At 60.4% G+C, this 14,122-nt stretch overlaps 3 protein-coding genes across 4 annotated transcripts; all 3 read right to left on the bottom strand.

Annotated features, from left to right (window-relative positions):
* Positions 1-839: 839 nt before the first annotated feature.
* Positions 840-3,580, bottom strand: ABB37_03585 (putative mitochondrial hypothetical protein; the record flags this gene model as incomplete). 2 transcript variants are annotated; one of them, XM_015800979.1, is made up of 1 exon in its annotated part: positions 840-3,580. In XM_015800979.1, exon 1 carries the CDS (start codon positions 3,309-3,311, stop codon positions 840-842), a length of 2,472 nt encoding a protein of 823 aa, XP_015660986.1. In that variant the 5' UTR covers positions 3,312-3,580. The 2 variants fall into 2 exon arrangements, with proteins under 2 accessions (XP_015660986.1, XP_015660987.1); XM_015800980.1 differs by having other exon boundaries at positions 840-3,561.
* A 553-nt stretch (positions 3,581-4,133) lies between these two features.
* Positions 4,134-5,161, bottom strand: ABB37_03584 (putative mitochondrial hypothetical protein; the record flags this gene model as incomplete). The annotated part of the gene is made up of 1 exon (XM_015800978.1): positions 4,134-5,161. Exon 1 carries the CDS (start codon positions 5,067-5,069, stop codon positions 4,134-4,136), a length of 936 nt encoding a protein of 311 aa, XP_015660985.1. The 5' UTR covers positions 5,070-5,161.
* A 455-nt stretch (positions 5,162-5,616) lies between these two features.
* Positions 5,617-13,727, bottom strand: ABB37_03583 (hypothetical protein; the record flags this gene model as incomplete). Its single annotated transcript, XM_015800977.1, has 1 exon — positions 5,617-13,727. The coding sequence occupies exon 1, from the start codon at positions 13,573-13,575 to the stop codon at positions 5,617-5,619; it is 7,959 nt and encodes a 2,652-aa protein (XP_015660984.1). The 5' UTR covers positions 13,576-13,727.
* Positions 13,728-14,122: the final 395 nt, after the last annotated feature.

The raw sequence follows: 14,122 nt of genomic DNA, 5'->3' as shown, positions 1-14,122 counted from the left end.
GAGGAGCGGAGTGAGAAGGTCCAAGAACGGACAGCACGGTATGTTGAGGGAATTGTGAGCCATCGATCGCACCCGTTGCTGATGGGGTCGGCGTCATCACAGTAGCGTTCTGATTTCACGCGAAACTACTTAACGCTGTCATCTCGCCTACCACTGACTACTATTAAACTGTGATGAAGACGATGACGATAAAGCTCACGTGGTTTTGTTTTTTTTGTAGATCTCGCGTTCCGCAGCGCCTAACAGCAGTTGCTCTTTGCGCACCTCGCTTCGTGCCTCGGCGTTTGTTGGTGCACGAGCCTTCCACCTCCGGTTCTAGTCGAGGAAAGATCTCCACGACATCGCCAGCGCTACAACTCTCGTGCTGCAACTCACTTCATCTTGTTCTTGCTGCTCTTGAGTGTTTTATTGAATTACGCCGTAAAAATGCTTAACAGAATCCTTACGCAACCTTTTACAAAGAAACTTTATCGCTCCTCCTCTCCTCCACGGCACAACAACAGCCGGAGAGGCAACAAGAACTAAACATTCTTCAGAACTACAACACCTCCCCCACCCCCCCCCCACCCACACACACAGACAGACAGACAGACACACGAGTTTCGCACAACATCAACATCAACAACAACAAACAGCGTTCAGAAGCGCGACGAAAACGAAACAATAATAATAAAATAAATGGCAGGAGAAAACAAAACAACAACGGCGAAAGCAACGCAAGCCCACAAAATAATCCGAGCCGTGCCACGGGAAAAGGCACGAAGATCGCGTCTCCTCTTCTCATCCGACGCCAACTCAAAAAGCAAAAACAATTTTAAAAGAGACGCTACCCTTCACCCTTACTGCCACGATGAGTTGATGGCCTTGCGGTTCACAAAGTAGCGCACCACAAAAGACAGCGCCGCGAAGCCGCACACCAGCGTGACAAGCAGCGGTTTGTTAAAGTCGCTGTTGAGGAGGTCAAACGGCTTACCAGAGGAAGAGCGCACGTAGAAGAGGTCGAGACCCGACACCACCACGTGGCACGAGCTCTCCAGCCCCGTCGGCTCCGTCGTGATTTTCTGCGGGAGGGCGAGGCGGTGCTTGTGCGAGGCAAAGAGAAGGCTGGGCAGAATGACGTGAGAGATTTGACGGTCTTTCACGTCCGGCATCGGCATCTGGCCGCCCGCCAGCAGCCGCAGCACTTCGACCACCACTACACGGCCCGTCTTGAAGGCCAGCACAAGGCTCTTGCGGGCGATGGCGTTGTACGACGTGGTGACGCCCATGTCGGCGAGCGGGCCGCCAAAGACGCCGAGCGTCGAAACCGTCACGACGGGTGGCCGGGTGGCGCGGGAGCTGAACTCGCGCTTTGTGTTGACGAAGAAGGAGGCAATGATTTGCGGAAGGGTGGCAACGGCGGACTTGGTCACCACCGGCGAGTTCTCGTCCTCAAAGAGCTCCCACACGCCGAAGCAGTACCGCATCTTCTTCGCGTCCAAGAAGTAGTAGATGATGGAGTGCTCGACAATGACCATCTTCACGTCACCCTCGACGTTGGCGTGGCGGGTGGTGGCCAGCACGCCGCCTGTCACCACGTCGATCGCGGTGATCACCAGCGTCGGCAGCTCGTCCTCGACCGGTTCGTAGTGTGCGACGGCGATGACGTTGCGCATGGGATAGGTGTGGCGGACCTCCTCTACCGGCTCCTTGCCAGAGATGTTCGGGAAGACGCGCATGTTGTTCACAATGTCGGTGCGGCGCGGCGGCTCACTGCCGGAGGCGTGTGCCACAATGCTAGACGGCATCTGCACGACCCACGTCGCACGCGCCCCCGCCGTCTTGTCCACGCTGTATCCCTCTATTACACCGGTCGCACTGTGGCTAACGTAGGTGTAGATGGTCGAACGGGGCAGCGAGCCCTTCACCGAGAGGTCGGCGCCGACCTCCAGAAGCGGGGTCGAGAGGATGCTGTTCTCCGTGGTGGAGACCTCCTTTATTTGCCTCGACACCAGGTCCACAACGACGTCGGCGTTCGTGGTGCCGTACACCGCAAAGACAACTGCGGTGTGGCCATTGTCACGCACCTTCAGTCCGCGTACCTGCACCTGCGCGATCGATGGCGCCTTCAGCGCCTCCACCAGCTCCTTGGAGAAGTCCGTTATGAGGCGCACCTCCGAGCCCATCGACAGGAGCGGGACGGAGTAGAGCGTGCCGAAGCGGGAGGCGAGCAGCACGTCCTTGTTGAAGTGGAAGTGATCAAGCTCCTCCATTGGCTCCACGATGGCGGTCGCGGCCACGTTGGCCAGTCCCTCAAAGCGGCGCCAGACGAGCCCCTTCCTCGCGCTGACCAGCAGCAGGTTGTGGGCACCAGTCTTGATGAGGACGACGACGTCGCCGTCCTCTGTCTCAAAGGCGGCGATGGGGTAGGCGGTGCTGCTGCTGCCAATGTTCGGAATCAACAGCTCCGAGCTCGGGTAGGCGATGCGCATCGTGTCCTTGCCCGTCTCCACGCGTACCACACCACGCGAGGTGCCAGACTCGGTGTTCGTGACCACGGCAATGCCGCAGTCCGCGCAGGGGAACTCCGCGGCGTCGCCAGCAGGCGGGAAGGAGCGGAGGGCAGCCGCGTCGCGCGTGGTGAAGTGGCCGTCCGACGCGATGCTCGTTGCAATGCCGGCGACGGTGCGCACCGACTGCAGCGTCTCGGCGCTGCGCACCTCTGCCGAGTTCGCCGCGCTGTTCAGCACCAGCGTGGTGCCCGCGATGTACATCTTTGAGACGTCGCCGGCGAGCGCGGTGGAGGCCGCAACGTGAATCGTCTCCTCCTCAGAGGCGAGGGAGAAGTCAAAGCGCTTAAGCATCTCACCGTCGTGGGCCACCACCACCGCGTTGCTGCCCTCGATGGCGCAGGCGGCCGCGCGCAGAGGGGCCTCCACCGTCTGCAGCGCGTAGGTGACTTCGATACTGCCAGTGGCGGGGTCCAGCACCGCGACCACACCGGCGTCGTTCACTGTGAGGACGGCTTGGTAGGCCGCCGCTACGCAGAGTGGCTTGGATGTGGAGGTGAGGCGCCACGTCAGATTCAGCGCGCCGGCTGCACCCACGTCAATGGCCGCCACCGCACCGTCCTCGGACGCGACGTAGATCAGCTGCGGATTGACGGCGACCTGCACGGCGGCATCCTGCACGTTTCCTACCAGGTGCATGACCCAATCCCGCGTGCCTTGCTCATCTTCGTGGATGGCCAACGTCGTGATCGACCCCAGCAACAACGCACCCACGAGGAAGAGGGCGACGAAGCGACGCGCGGTGCCGCTAAACTTGGTCATGGAGAGAAGAAGAACAACAACAATCGGGGAAGAAGCGCCAGAAACAGTCGTCGTGCTTTTCGCCGTTGTGGATGAGACCGTGACAAGGAGAGAACACGAGCGGGTCGTAGAGGGTGGTAGATTCCTCTTTTATTTATAAAACAGTATGTTCAGACAAGGTGCCTGGGGAGGGTGGAGAAGAGCAATCAGATGTGTAAAACGCGCACAGTGAGGGCGGTCGGAGTCCTCGAAATACGTGTTTTCTTCTACTGAAAAGAAATAAACAAGCTGCCACAACAGAAAGCGAGAAGTCAAAGGAGCGAAGCCGAACGTGAGTGGAAGAAGAAAACGGACTGCCGTTTCACCGCATGGGCGTCACGATCATAAGGGCCGCAGCACATTTTGAAAAGCCAGCGAGGAATGCGGTTACACCGAGCCCTGATGCAGCTACAAGAGCGCTTTTCCCGACTCAAAGACCTGCGCAAGGGGAGGGAAAAGAAGCGGAAAGTCCTCCCAGGGGAAAATGAAGGAAGACGCAATGCAGTTACGTACAAAGGCAAGGCGCAGTGCGGCACTTTTTTGTGGGACATCATCGGAATTTTGTGAATAATAACAACGCCGCAATAGTCAATAAGAGCAACCACAAAAACACAGCAATATACTTCAGCAACTGCCAAAAGAAAAGAGGGGGTGCCTGTCGCGCCTGTCACAAATTAAAGCAAGGAGGTCAATCAAATAGGGCTTAGCTCTTGCCGCCCATTGGAATTTAGGGGGCGATGCATGAGCATCCTTCTGGGGACACGAACGCGTGTGGGGAGGCCTCTGCGTGTTCTCCGCTTCACATCACTCCGCGGCACCTTCGTTAATTTGGCCGAGCAGGTTGCACGACTGAAGCAGAAGCGGCACGACCGGAACGGCATCCAGCGGAGCCACTTTGCCCTTTGTGTCCAGCTGCAGAATATTGGCTGCCGGGAAGCGAGCCCGCACCGCCGCCTCCGCCGCCCGTGCGCTGCTCCCACCTTCCCCGTACAAGCAGATTGTCGTGGGCTTTGTGAAGTTGCGCTCTGCAGGTGCCTGAAGAACAAACGTTTCTTTTTGCTCTAGCAGCTCCTTATTAAATCGGAAGCGGCACGAGCCGTTGCGGACTTCGACAGTAGAGAGCAAGGTGGCGCGCTCCGTGGCACTGGGAATCTTCTCTTGCAAGTACGCGTTTAGGTCGGCCAGGCTCTTCGCCTCGCGCGGTGCGTGCCGAACGACATCCGCCAAGGCGTACGAGGCTGGCTTGCACTCGTGAAGCTCCGCCAGGTCCTTCACGAAGAGTGTTAGCGACGAGAAGGCCTCCGGCGCGTGCAGGGCGGCACAGGAGGCAACGAGGGCGCCGAGGCCAATGCCGAAAAGTGGTGCTTCACACCGAAGAATATCTGCCTGCATCTTCACCACGTCCGCCGCACACGCCAGAGGGAAGGCATTGGCCGACGTCATGGGTGCGTTCTCGGAGAAGTTGTGCCCTCGCAAGTCAGCGCAGAAGACCTCCAGCGGGTCAGACGGGGTGTGACGGAGCAGCGGGAAGTCTGCCAACGGCTCATGCAGCAGCTGCTGCCACGACGCACAGCTGCCGAGGAAATCGTGGATCGCGATTGCCTTCACCGGAGTGCGTGTGTCCATGTGCCAGCGGAAGGAGGCGAGGGTGTAGGAGATGGCCGTCGGCGCTTCCGCGATCTTCAGCGGACCCGGAGCAGCAGCTGCACTCTTGAAGACGGTCTTCAAAAATCCACTCATGGTTCCTTTCACCTACGCAGGTGCGCACTCTCTGGTCGAAAGATCTGACTCGTAAAAAGGGGGCAGGAAATCCTTAAAAAGAAACACAGGCTGAACGCATCAAACTCAACGGGGAGGGGAGAGAAGAAGGAAGAGGAAGAGAAGAGGGCGGCAACAGTGCAGAGGGGGCAAACCACGACGACGAAAACGGAGCGCTGAGTCGACGGGAGATTTGCTGGGAAACCAACCTCTCCAGCCAGCGTCTACGCTCGACGTTCTCTCTGCGCGGCTGAAGAAAAAAAGAAGAAGAGACGACAGAGAACAACGCAAGACAGCGTGCTGTTCGGCTTCGCGTAGAATATCCTACTTATGCTGCAATAGACGCATTTTTCCGCTTTGCGTGGCGTAACTTTGGGACTGCGTGTACATTACAAAAGGAAGGGTAGAACATCGTACTATTTACATCCAACCACAATCAGAAGATAAAAGAGCCGCAACGCTGAACTGCTGGCTGCATGACGGAGGAACCTGCCTTCGTTAACGCATCCACCTACTGCTTGTCCGATGGCTACGACTTCTGCTTGCTGCTAATGCTGCTGCTTCCAAATGCACCGTAGAGCGTGACAGGGGGCGTCTTCGCGTCTCTGCCCTTACCCCTCAGCTGCTCCACCAGAGTCTTGATGGAGGACAGGGAAGAGAGAAACCGACGGGTGAGTCCGTCAGCGGACTCGGGACTGCACGGGAACGCGTTCGCCACCACCAGCCGTGCACCGCGCAACAACAAGAGCAGCTGCACCACCCACCTGGGTGGAACGAAACCGACGCCACAGCAGTCCAGCTGCTGCCGCTCCTCACGCTGCCGGGACTTGGCGTTGACGGCGCCATCGGCCAACACGGCGACGTTCACCTGCGACAGCCGCAGCACCGCGAGGTAGGGTAGCGGCAGCGCATCTGTGAAGCTTCCACACATATCCACAACGACGGAACTCGGCGCAGAGGCGTTTAACACCCACGTTATGTAGGCGGGATCGGGAGGCGAGCCAGGCGCACTGCAGGTGATCAGGGTGTGCTGCGTGTTCTTCGATTTGAGAGACTCCGCGCTCAGCACGTTTTCGGTAGACTCAATGTGGTCGCCAAAGACGTCGGCGATGCAGACGGACACGCTGGTTGACGCTCCTTTGGATGGGCCCGACCCGTTAGTCTTCGAGCCGTGCGCGGGGGGCTGCCGTGTGTTGTGTGTTGGTTCGTTGTACTTGCTCACCACCACCGCCGCGCCGAGTTCGCGCACCACGAGGGCGCAGGTGGACAGCAGGCTCGTCTGCTCCCACGCGATTGGCTGCATGCCTGGAGCGACGCAAAGGTACAGAGGAGACTTCGCACCGAAGGATTGGAGCGAAGGTTGGAACTCCATCAGCAGCTTCATCGTGACCGGAGCAAGGTGGTCCGTCAAGTCGACCACGTCCTCGGAGATGACGCGCTGCGCCGCCTTGCCAGGTTTGCCACTCCTGGGCTCATCCGAGAGGTCTGGTGTTTCGCTTTGCATGCGCTCGAACTGCTGCACGAGCGGGTGCCACTCCTCCGCCGCGACGCTCTTGCGACGGCCTTCGACGCCGCCGTCGGGGTGGCGCAGCAGGACGAGGCAGAAGTCGCTGTGACCGCTGCTGTACGTGATGGTCAGCACTGGCGCGTCGATGGCAAACGGCGAGACCGTCAGCGCCGCTGCATCACGCGCGTGCGAGTTCGTTGGCACGACTTCCTCCTCCTTTGTCTCTTCCACACACAACAACGCGCAGTTGCGAATGTACTTGCTCATCGGTGACACGGCGAGCACCTCGTCCAACAGCGCTTTACACAAAGTGGCGTGACACAGCAAAGGGTGCACGGTGTGGAGCTGCCGCCAGAGTCGGCCTTCCACTGAGTCCGTCATCTCCTGCGTGCTCTTCGCACACAGGAAGCCAATGAGTTGACAGGTCTGTAACTGCTCCGCCGCCGCAGCGGCAAGACGCGGACGGCCTAGCAGCGCCGCCAAGTTGCTCAGATGATCGTAGAGCTGCTCGGCGATGTCCAGATGCATGTACTGTACTGCTTCCTCGGCGCCTTCCTTCACACGCTGCAGCAACTCCATCTCCTCCGCCGAGAGGATCGGTGCGACAAACATCAACGACGCCTCATTTGAGATTCGCGGCTTCCCGGCTGACACGCTCTTCCGGGCACGACCGCCTGCCTTGTCTGTCTTGGGTGGAACTAAAGGGGCGCGGTTCCACGCCGCTGTCAGCACCGCCTCCCTCTGCAGGACGAGCTTCTCGCCCAGCATGTCGTCCGCTGCCGCGATTTGGTTCTCCGTCAGCCGCTGCACCTCGATCTCTGCAAAGGTAATCAGAATTACTTTGGCAAGACGTGAGGCGGACCAGGCGCGTGCCAGCACCAGCGACGTCTGCAAGGAAGGCTGCACGGAGGAGAGGTCCATGATGTCCTTCCCTTCCTGCACCGCGAGCCCGTAGTGCTGCAGCGCCTGTTCCACCTCCGTCATGGCTGATGTCGGCGTCTGCTGCCAGCGTGCGCCGACATTGCCGGAGACAAGGCGCGACGTCGTCGCCGCAGCGTCGTCCGCCACGCCGCGCATAAACTTCAGCACCTCCTTTTCGAGGTGGGGCGGTGCGTCGGAGGTGGGCAGCTGCAAGTCGGTCATCGAGAGACGTCGGAAGTTGCCGAGCAGACACTCCACGATGCGGTTGGCTTCGAGGCGATCTACCGCGCTCCAGTACAGCAGGAACGCTTTCCACAATGAAAGGCTGGTGGCTGATTTGATGTCCGTGGCTGCTGTTGCTGCTGTAGCGGCTCTCGTGCCGTTGTCGTCGTCGTCGGTTGTCCGTTGGTCGGCAGCTGAATCGCCCACACCACGCAGACTTTCAGAGAGCTGCCGAAGCGCCTTCATTTCTGCTAACAGAGTCGTCAAGCGAGGACAGAGGTGCTCCTCTGCGGAGCTCGCGTGTTGCGCCACCCAACTTGGGGTAACGCGGTCGCGCAGCCGCCATCGTGCCGCTGCGCTGTACAGCTGGCAGAAGACCGTCTCCCCGTGCTCCATCAACAACTCCACCTCTCCGAACATCCTCACCGCGGCGTCGTGAAGTGGACCCTCAAAGGTGGTAAAGAGTGGCAGCGCGGTGGAGGAAGGAACCGTACTCTCAGCAGTCCACAGCAGCTCCTTTCCCCAGTATTGGATCGCATCGCACAGTTCAACACGTAGGCTGAGCGCACGCAGCGTTGCCGACGACTCAGCCGCTGCCGTCGCCGCAGCGCGCCACTCTAGCAGCTGCTCGCGAATCGCGACCATCCACTGGAATGCCTGGTCGACGGCCTTCATCGAGAGAAGCGCACGCAGCTTCACACCGCACAGACGTATCCACGTGCCCACAGAGAAGCTGCTAGACGGCGCGAAGGCGTCGCGGTGACTGCGCATGCTCTGCAAGCATTCGTTTGTCACGCGCAGCGCCTCATCGTGGCGGGCGCGCACCACATCATACAGAGCGAGGATGCGCAGACCGTTGAGCTCCACGTCGGTGAACGACTTGCCCGCGCTCTTGCGGGCCGCAACGAGAAACTTAGACGCCATCGCGGCCGCTTCGTCCGTCTGCCCAAACACCATGCGCATCTCGCACTCGGCCAAAACAAACATCGCAAGCCACGGCTGCACAGAAAGCGACGACGTCGCATTCGGTTGTGGCGACGACACCAGTGCATACTCGTCCAACGGCAGGTGCGCCTCGTCGAGGTGCCGCAGCGCTGCCACGTAGGGCTCGTCGCTGAGTCCGCTCGCGGTGGCTGCAAGGCACATCTTCAGGTTGCACACCCGATGCACGAGTGCGCACTGCGCGTTGCCCTCCGGCTCGCCGAGCGCCATCGCGGCGGCAAAACGCAACCACGAGTACACAAGGAAGGCGTGCGCCTCGTCGCCAGCGCTGATGAGGTAGTCGCCAAGCTCCAGCAGAGGCTGCCACATCCCCTCGGTGTTGAGCTGTACCTCTTCCCCCGGCACTAACCGACGCACTTGCTGCGCTACGCCGGCGGCCACGACAAAACCGTAATACTCCGCGGCACTGTCGGGCAGACAAAAGTCGCTGCCGTCGCCGCCGTCGTTTTCGCTGGACGGCGTGGCAGCCGCCGCGACCGCCTCCTTCTCCTCCCGCAGCACCTTCCCGCACAGTTCCCACAAGCACGAAATGTAGTCGAGCATGACGTTTGCGCAGTCACGGCGTGACGCCATCGACGCGCTCTTGTTGGCCCTCACCGCGGCGGCGCCTGCTCCGGTGGCGAAAGGGGCGATGGGGGAGGCGACGCGGAAGAGAAGAGACACGATGCGCAGCCCCAAAAACACGTGCTGGAAGTTCACAGTCGGTGCGTTGACCGCGTTGGCGGACTTCCTCGTTGACGCCCGCGTCGCCGCCGGCTTTGCTTTCCCGCTGAGAGTCGCCGCCTTGCTGACCTCTTCCTGCGATCGCCTCCGAGACGTCTTCAAGAAGGACGCGGTGAGGGACTTATCGATCAGCGTGGCCTCTAGGCTCACCTGACCCGCCGTGCCATCGTGCAGGAGGGGTATGCTGTCTGGCAGGCCTTCCAGGATGCGCAGTGCTTCGCGCAATTGGTCCGTCGCGCGTGAGAGCGGCGCCTTGCCCTGCTCAAGGGAGTTGAAGGCGAACTCAAACGTGCATTGCGCGCGGGCGAACGGGTTTGCTTGCGTGCCGGACAGCGCTAGCGCAAACGCCTCCATCGCGCTGCCCTCCTCCTCAGCCCGCTGGGCGACAATGAGCCAGCCGTGTGTTTGCAGCTCCACTTCCATGTTGCGGCTCACGTGCAGGAAGCCGTTTACGCTCGGGTCCTTGTAGCACACTTCCGTGGTCTCGCGCACCTTCAGGGACTTCTGGTACCGCGGGGGAAGCAGTTCTCGTAGGAGGCGCAGATGATTACTGAGCTGCAGGACGTTATCGTCGCATCCACTGCTGTAGGAGACGTACACAAGGATGGCGCCGAGCTGGTACACCAACTCGGTAAAGGTGGTGTTCCATTCACGCTTGGGGAACTGCATCAGTATCGCCTTCGAGAGTAGCATGCGCAGGCTGGGCAGAATGAACGCTGCGCCCGCCAGCGGGAACATGCCGTTGTTGTCACGCAAAATGGTGTAGTAAGAGGTGAAGGCGCGCGTGAATTGAGTCCTCTTCGATGACGCCGGCCCGTGAATCGTCGCGATGACGGAGTTCACGCAGTTTGTCAGGAGTTGCTGCAAGGCAACACGGCGTACGTTGCCACTGAGGCCCTGGAGGTGGCTCGCACACACCTGTGTTTTCATGGCGAGCAGCTGCGCATACGCGCCCCAATCATCGGCGTCTGGCTTGACTGGATTTGAAGGCTCTTGCTGCACCAGCACAAGGCTCAGCGACCCTTTCCTGTTCCCGGTGCTGGCGCCGTTCAGGATGCCACCAAGGGCAACACCACCCCCACCACCGCCATTGCTGATAATGCTGCTCTCTAACGGTTTCCCACCACCCCCACCAACACCGCCACCCGCCGCCGTCGACGTGTTTGACCGCTGCACATCGCACGACGAGTCCCAGCCAAGCCGGCCACTGGCGTAGAGGGCATCCGCGAGTTGGTAGCACTCCATCACGGCGTCTTCCACATGCATCTCGGCGGCAACGGCGGCCACCCACGCACACAACCGCACGCTGGGGTCTCTGCGCAGAAGCGGCCGCATCTCCTGCTCTAGCAGCGACTGCCGCTCTGGCAACGTCAGCGATGGACCTGAAAGCATGCCAAGATAGATGAGAAGCTGCTCCTGAGGGTGGAGGAACACCACCGGTTTCTCGTTGAAGAGGCGCAACACGTTCGGGTAGAGCATCGCGATGAACCACTTGTGCTTCGGGTTTTGTATGAGCTGCTGGGCCTCTCGACAGAGCGCCTCCGCCTTGCGAAGCTGCGAGTTGGAGGATTCCACCGACGTGCAGCATTGAATGCGTCGTATGAGCCCCGTGTAGGTGGCATCGGGCACGGTGTTGCTGGGCGCAGCGTGGGTAGGACTTGCGGGATTGGCCGCCGCAGCTTTCGCCGCCACAAACCCCGCAAGAAGGCCGACCACGGCTGCAACGGTGAGGTCGGACAGAAGAGAGACGTCTTGCACGCGACCCTTCGCAAAGAGAGCTGTGTACGTGCTGTGTAGCTCGAGCAACTCAGCCATGTTGGTGCTGTAGTCGCCAGCATTGTACGCACGTTGCTTCATGTTGAGAAAGGTGATGCACGCGTTCGCCACGATCCAGCCACCGCTGCCTGTGCTCCGCGCCTCAAGAGAAGCTCCGCGCTGCGCTGCCTCTTTCAGCAGCCCGGCAAGTAGCCTTTGGGCGCTGCTGCATTCAGGAAAAGCAGTGGACGTGTCGGCGGCTGCGGTGGCCGCCTCGTCCTCCAGCTGTTTGCACTGCAGCGTAGCGCAATGCAGGCTGGCCACTGCCTGGATCTCCTCCAAGTCGTCAACTGTCGGTCCGGCAGGGGGACGAGGCAGGGTGCGCAGCGCGTCTGCCATGACGCTGGCCACGGTGTAGAGCGATGGACTCACCTCCTCCATGCAGAGGTCCAACAGTTCCTTGTAGAGCTGCACGGTGGACCGGCGCTGCACGGGCATTGACGCACTCGCGAGGAGTGCTGTTGAATTTTGCTGTCGCTGCGGTTGCGCCTGTCCCTGACGCTTGGGTGAGACGTCCGGCGCTGCGGGGTCGGGCCGCGGCTCCGCACGCAGGAGAGGTGGCAGGTGTTGAAAGGCCGCCTTCAGCAGTGGAATGCGCTTGCACGGGTTGGACACGGTGCGGGCCTGCTCAATCGCAAACAGGCATCGGTCCTGCTCGTTGGTGAGACTGCTCTCCGGCTCCTCGAGGACGCTGAGCTGGTACTGCATCCACTGAAGGGGAAACTCAAGATGCGGGTTGTCCTTGCGAGCCCCGCTGCGGGCGCACTCCTGCTTCAGCAGAGGCAGAAGGTGATGCAGGGTAGGGCGGTGGTCCTCGTTATACGCGATGTGACACTGCTGCAACCCCGCCTGCAGAAACAGCTGCCGGAGAGGCGGGGCGGCGCCCTGGCTCACTTCCAAAATGACCTCCAGCGATGCCTGCACGTCGCCAGTGAACGTCGGCTGCAAGAAGGGGAGAATGTAGTTCCACAAGAGGGACACACCCATGTGCAGCGTGTACTGGCGCTCACTCTCGTCGTGGATCGCGTTCGTGGCTTTCAGCACAGAGAGGAGCTTCTGTATGATCGCGTTGACATCGCAGCGGTGGGCCGCCACCAGCACGGAGGCATCCGCGCACGTGTTCAGCTGCGCTAGTCCGCGGAGGCGCGCGTCTTGCACGATGAGGGCGAACGCGGTGAAGCTGCGCACGCGCCGGTTGGGGCTGTTGCGCCGTCGCTCAAGCTCCTCCTGCTGCGCCATTGTGAGGGTGTCGTGCAGCGCGATGCAGAGCAGCAGATCGCTCTTCACCTCCTCGATGACGTCGGGATCGGTGATGGTAAAGGCCTCCGTCACACGAGTCGTCGCGGCCTGCTGCTTGGCGGCGGGTATCTTCTTTCTGCCTTTCCCTGTCGTCGCACCGGCGGCTTCCGCAGGCAGTACCACCTCAGCGGAGCCGTTGTGAACCGTTTCGTAGGTGCTGTGGAGCTCCTCCCGGCAGGTGTCCACCTCGACGTGCCCTGTAAGGACGAGCTGAGTGAGCAGCACGGCGTAGATTACCGGGCGGGAGCGATACGTTCCGAGAAACTCGGTCCGGCCCTTTACCGGTGCCGCGGCCTTTTCCCTGGCGCTGATGACACCGGCGGCCATGCGCAGCAGCTGCACATAGAGCCGTTGATTGGACAAGAAAGCGGCCGCCTCCATCGCCGTGGTGAAGTGCGCAAACGCCTCTGCATAGCGGTCGGCCGCGTAGAGGCAGAGGGCACTGCGCGCCATCCACTGCACCAGCGTGTAGCCACCGCCGATGTGCAGTTGCTGATGGAGGGAGGCGAGAAAGGCCACGGCGTCACAGACCTCCGCCTGACGACCGGCATCGAGGAGGGGGCGAATGATGGTCCACAACGTGCGAATACCAATCAGCACGGCGTCGAGGCTGTCCGGCCACATCTCCACACTGTCCGCCAAGGCTCGCAGTGCCGTGGCAGTGCCTAACAGTTTCTGTTGCACTTTTTCGTCCTCTGACAGCGTCGGCTGCGTTTCCACCTCGTGCAGGGAGACGAGCACGTCGCAGAACACCTTGCGCATACGCAGCAGGCGTGACTCATGCGATGTCCCCACGCCTCGCAGCAGCTGGGATGCGATTTGCCACTGCTGCAGCTCCACCGCGACTTCGGAGCAGAGGACACGCAGCTCCGTCGACGTCGTTCCCGTATTGCTTTCGGTCGCCAGTAGCTCCTCCATGACATCCTGCAGCAGCTCCGGTCGGTGGTGCATGCGCGCGGTGGCGAGGAGCCGCTTTACATGGTTGCTGCTGCTCCCCATGATGAAAGCGAAGAAGAAAGAGACTGTGCAATAATAGTTGTAGTAACAATGGACACGTCAAGCAGTCACACCACCGTGCAGGCGGCAAGTTTTTCTTCTTCCCTCTTTAGATGTGAAGAGGTGCCTCACGTTTCAACTCAACAGCAAGATCTGAAGAAGCAGCGGAGGGAGAGTCAGAGAATCGATGAGGAGTGGGCTGTCGACGCAAAACACGGAGTCCGTGCTTCACGATGCGCCGGGAAACAGCACTGCATATACAAGAAAAAGAAACTGCTTGGCGCTCGTAATTTCTCTTGCTGTGTCCACGTGGTTACCGCGCAGTGGAAGACGCAGAAGCTAAAGCGACTGCCTGGGTGCGGTGCCACGGTGCGACAGTCAAGTGTGTCGATCCCTTCTCAGAAATGGTAAAGAAGAGCGTGCAGTTTGGCTATTCAGAAGGAAAGCGTGTTGCCTCTTTCGATGTTGTGACAAAGACCGCTCATGCGCGTTCGAAACAGATAAACAAGACCCAAAGCACACCCGCGCCACATCACGCAACCTCAGACGG

The sequence above is a fragment of the Leptomonas pyrrhocoris genome (genome assembly GCF_001293395.1).
Source record: "Leptomonas pyrrhocoris isolate H10 chromosome Unknown, whole genome shotgun sequence".
Taxonomy (NCBI): Eukaryota; Euglenozoa; class Kinetoplastea; order Trypanosomatida; family Trypanosomatidae; genus Leptomonas; species Leptomonas pyrrhocoris.
The sequence above is the reverse complement of the archived record's forward strand: the minus strand, read 5'-3'. Positions and strand labels throughout refer to the sequence as shown.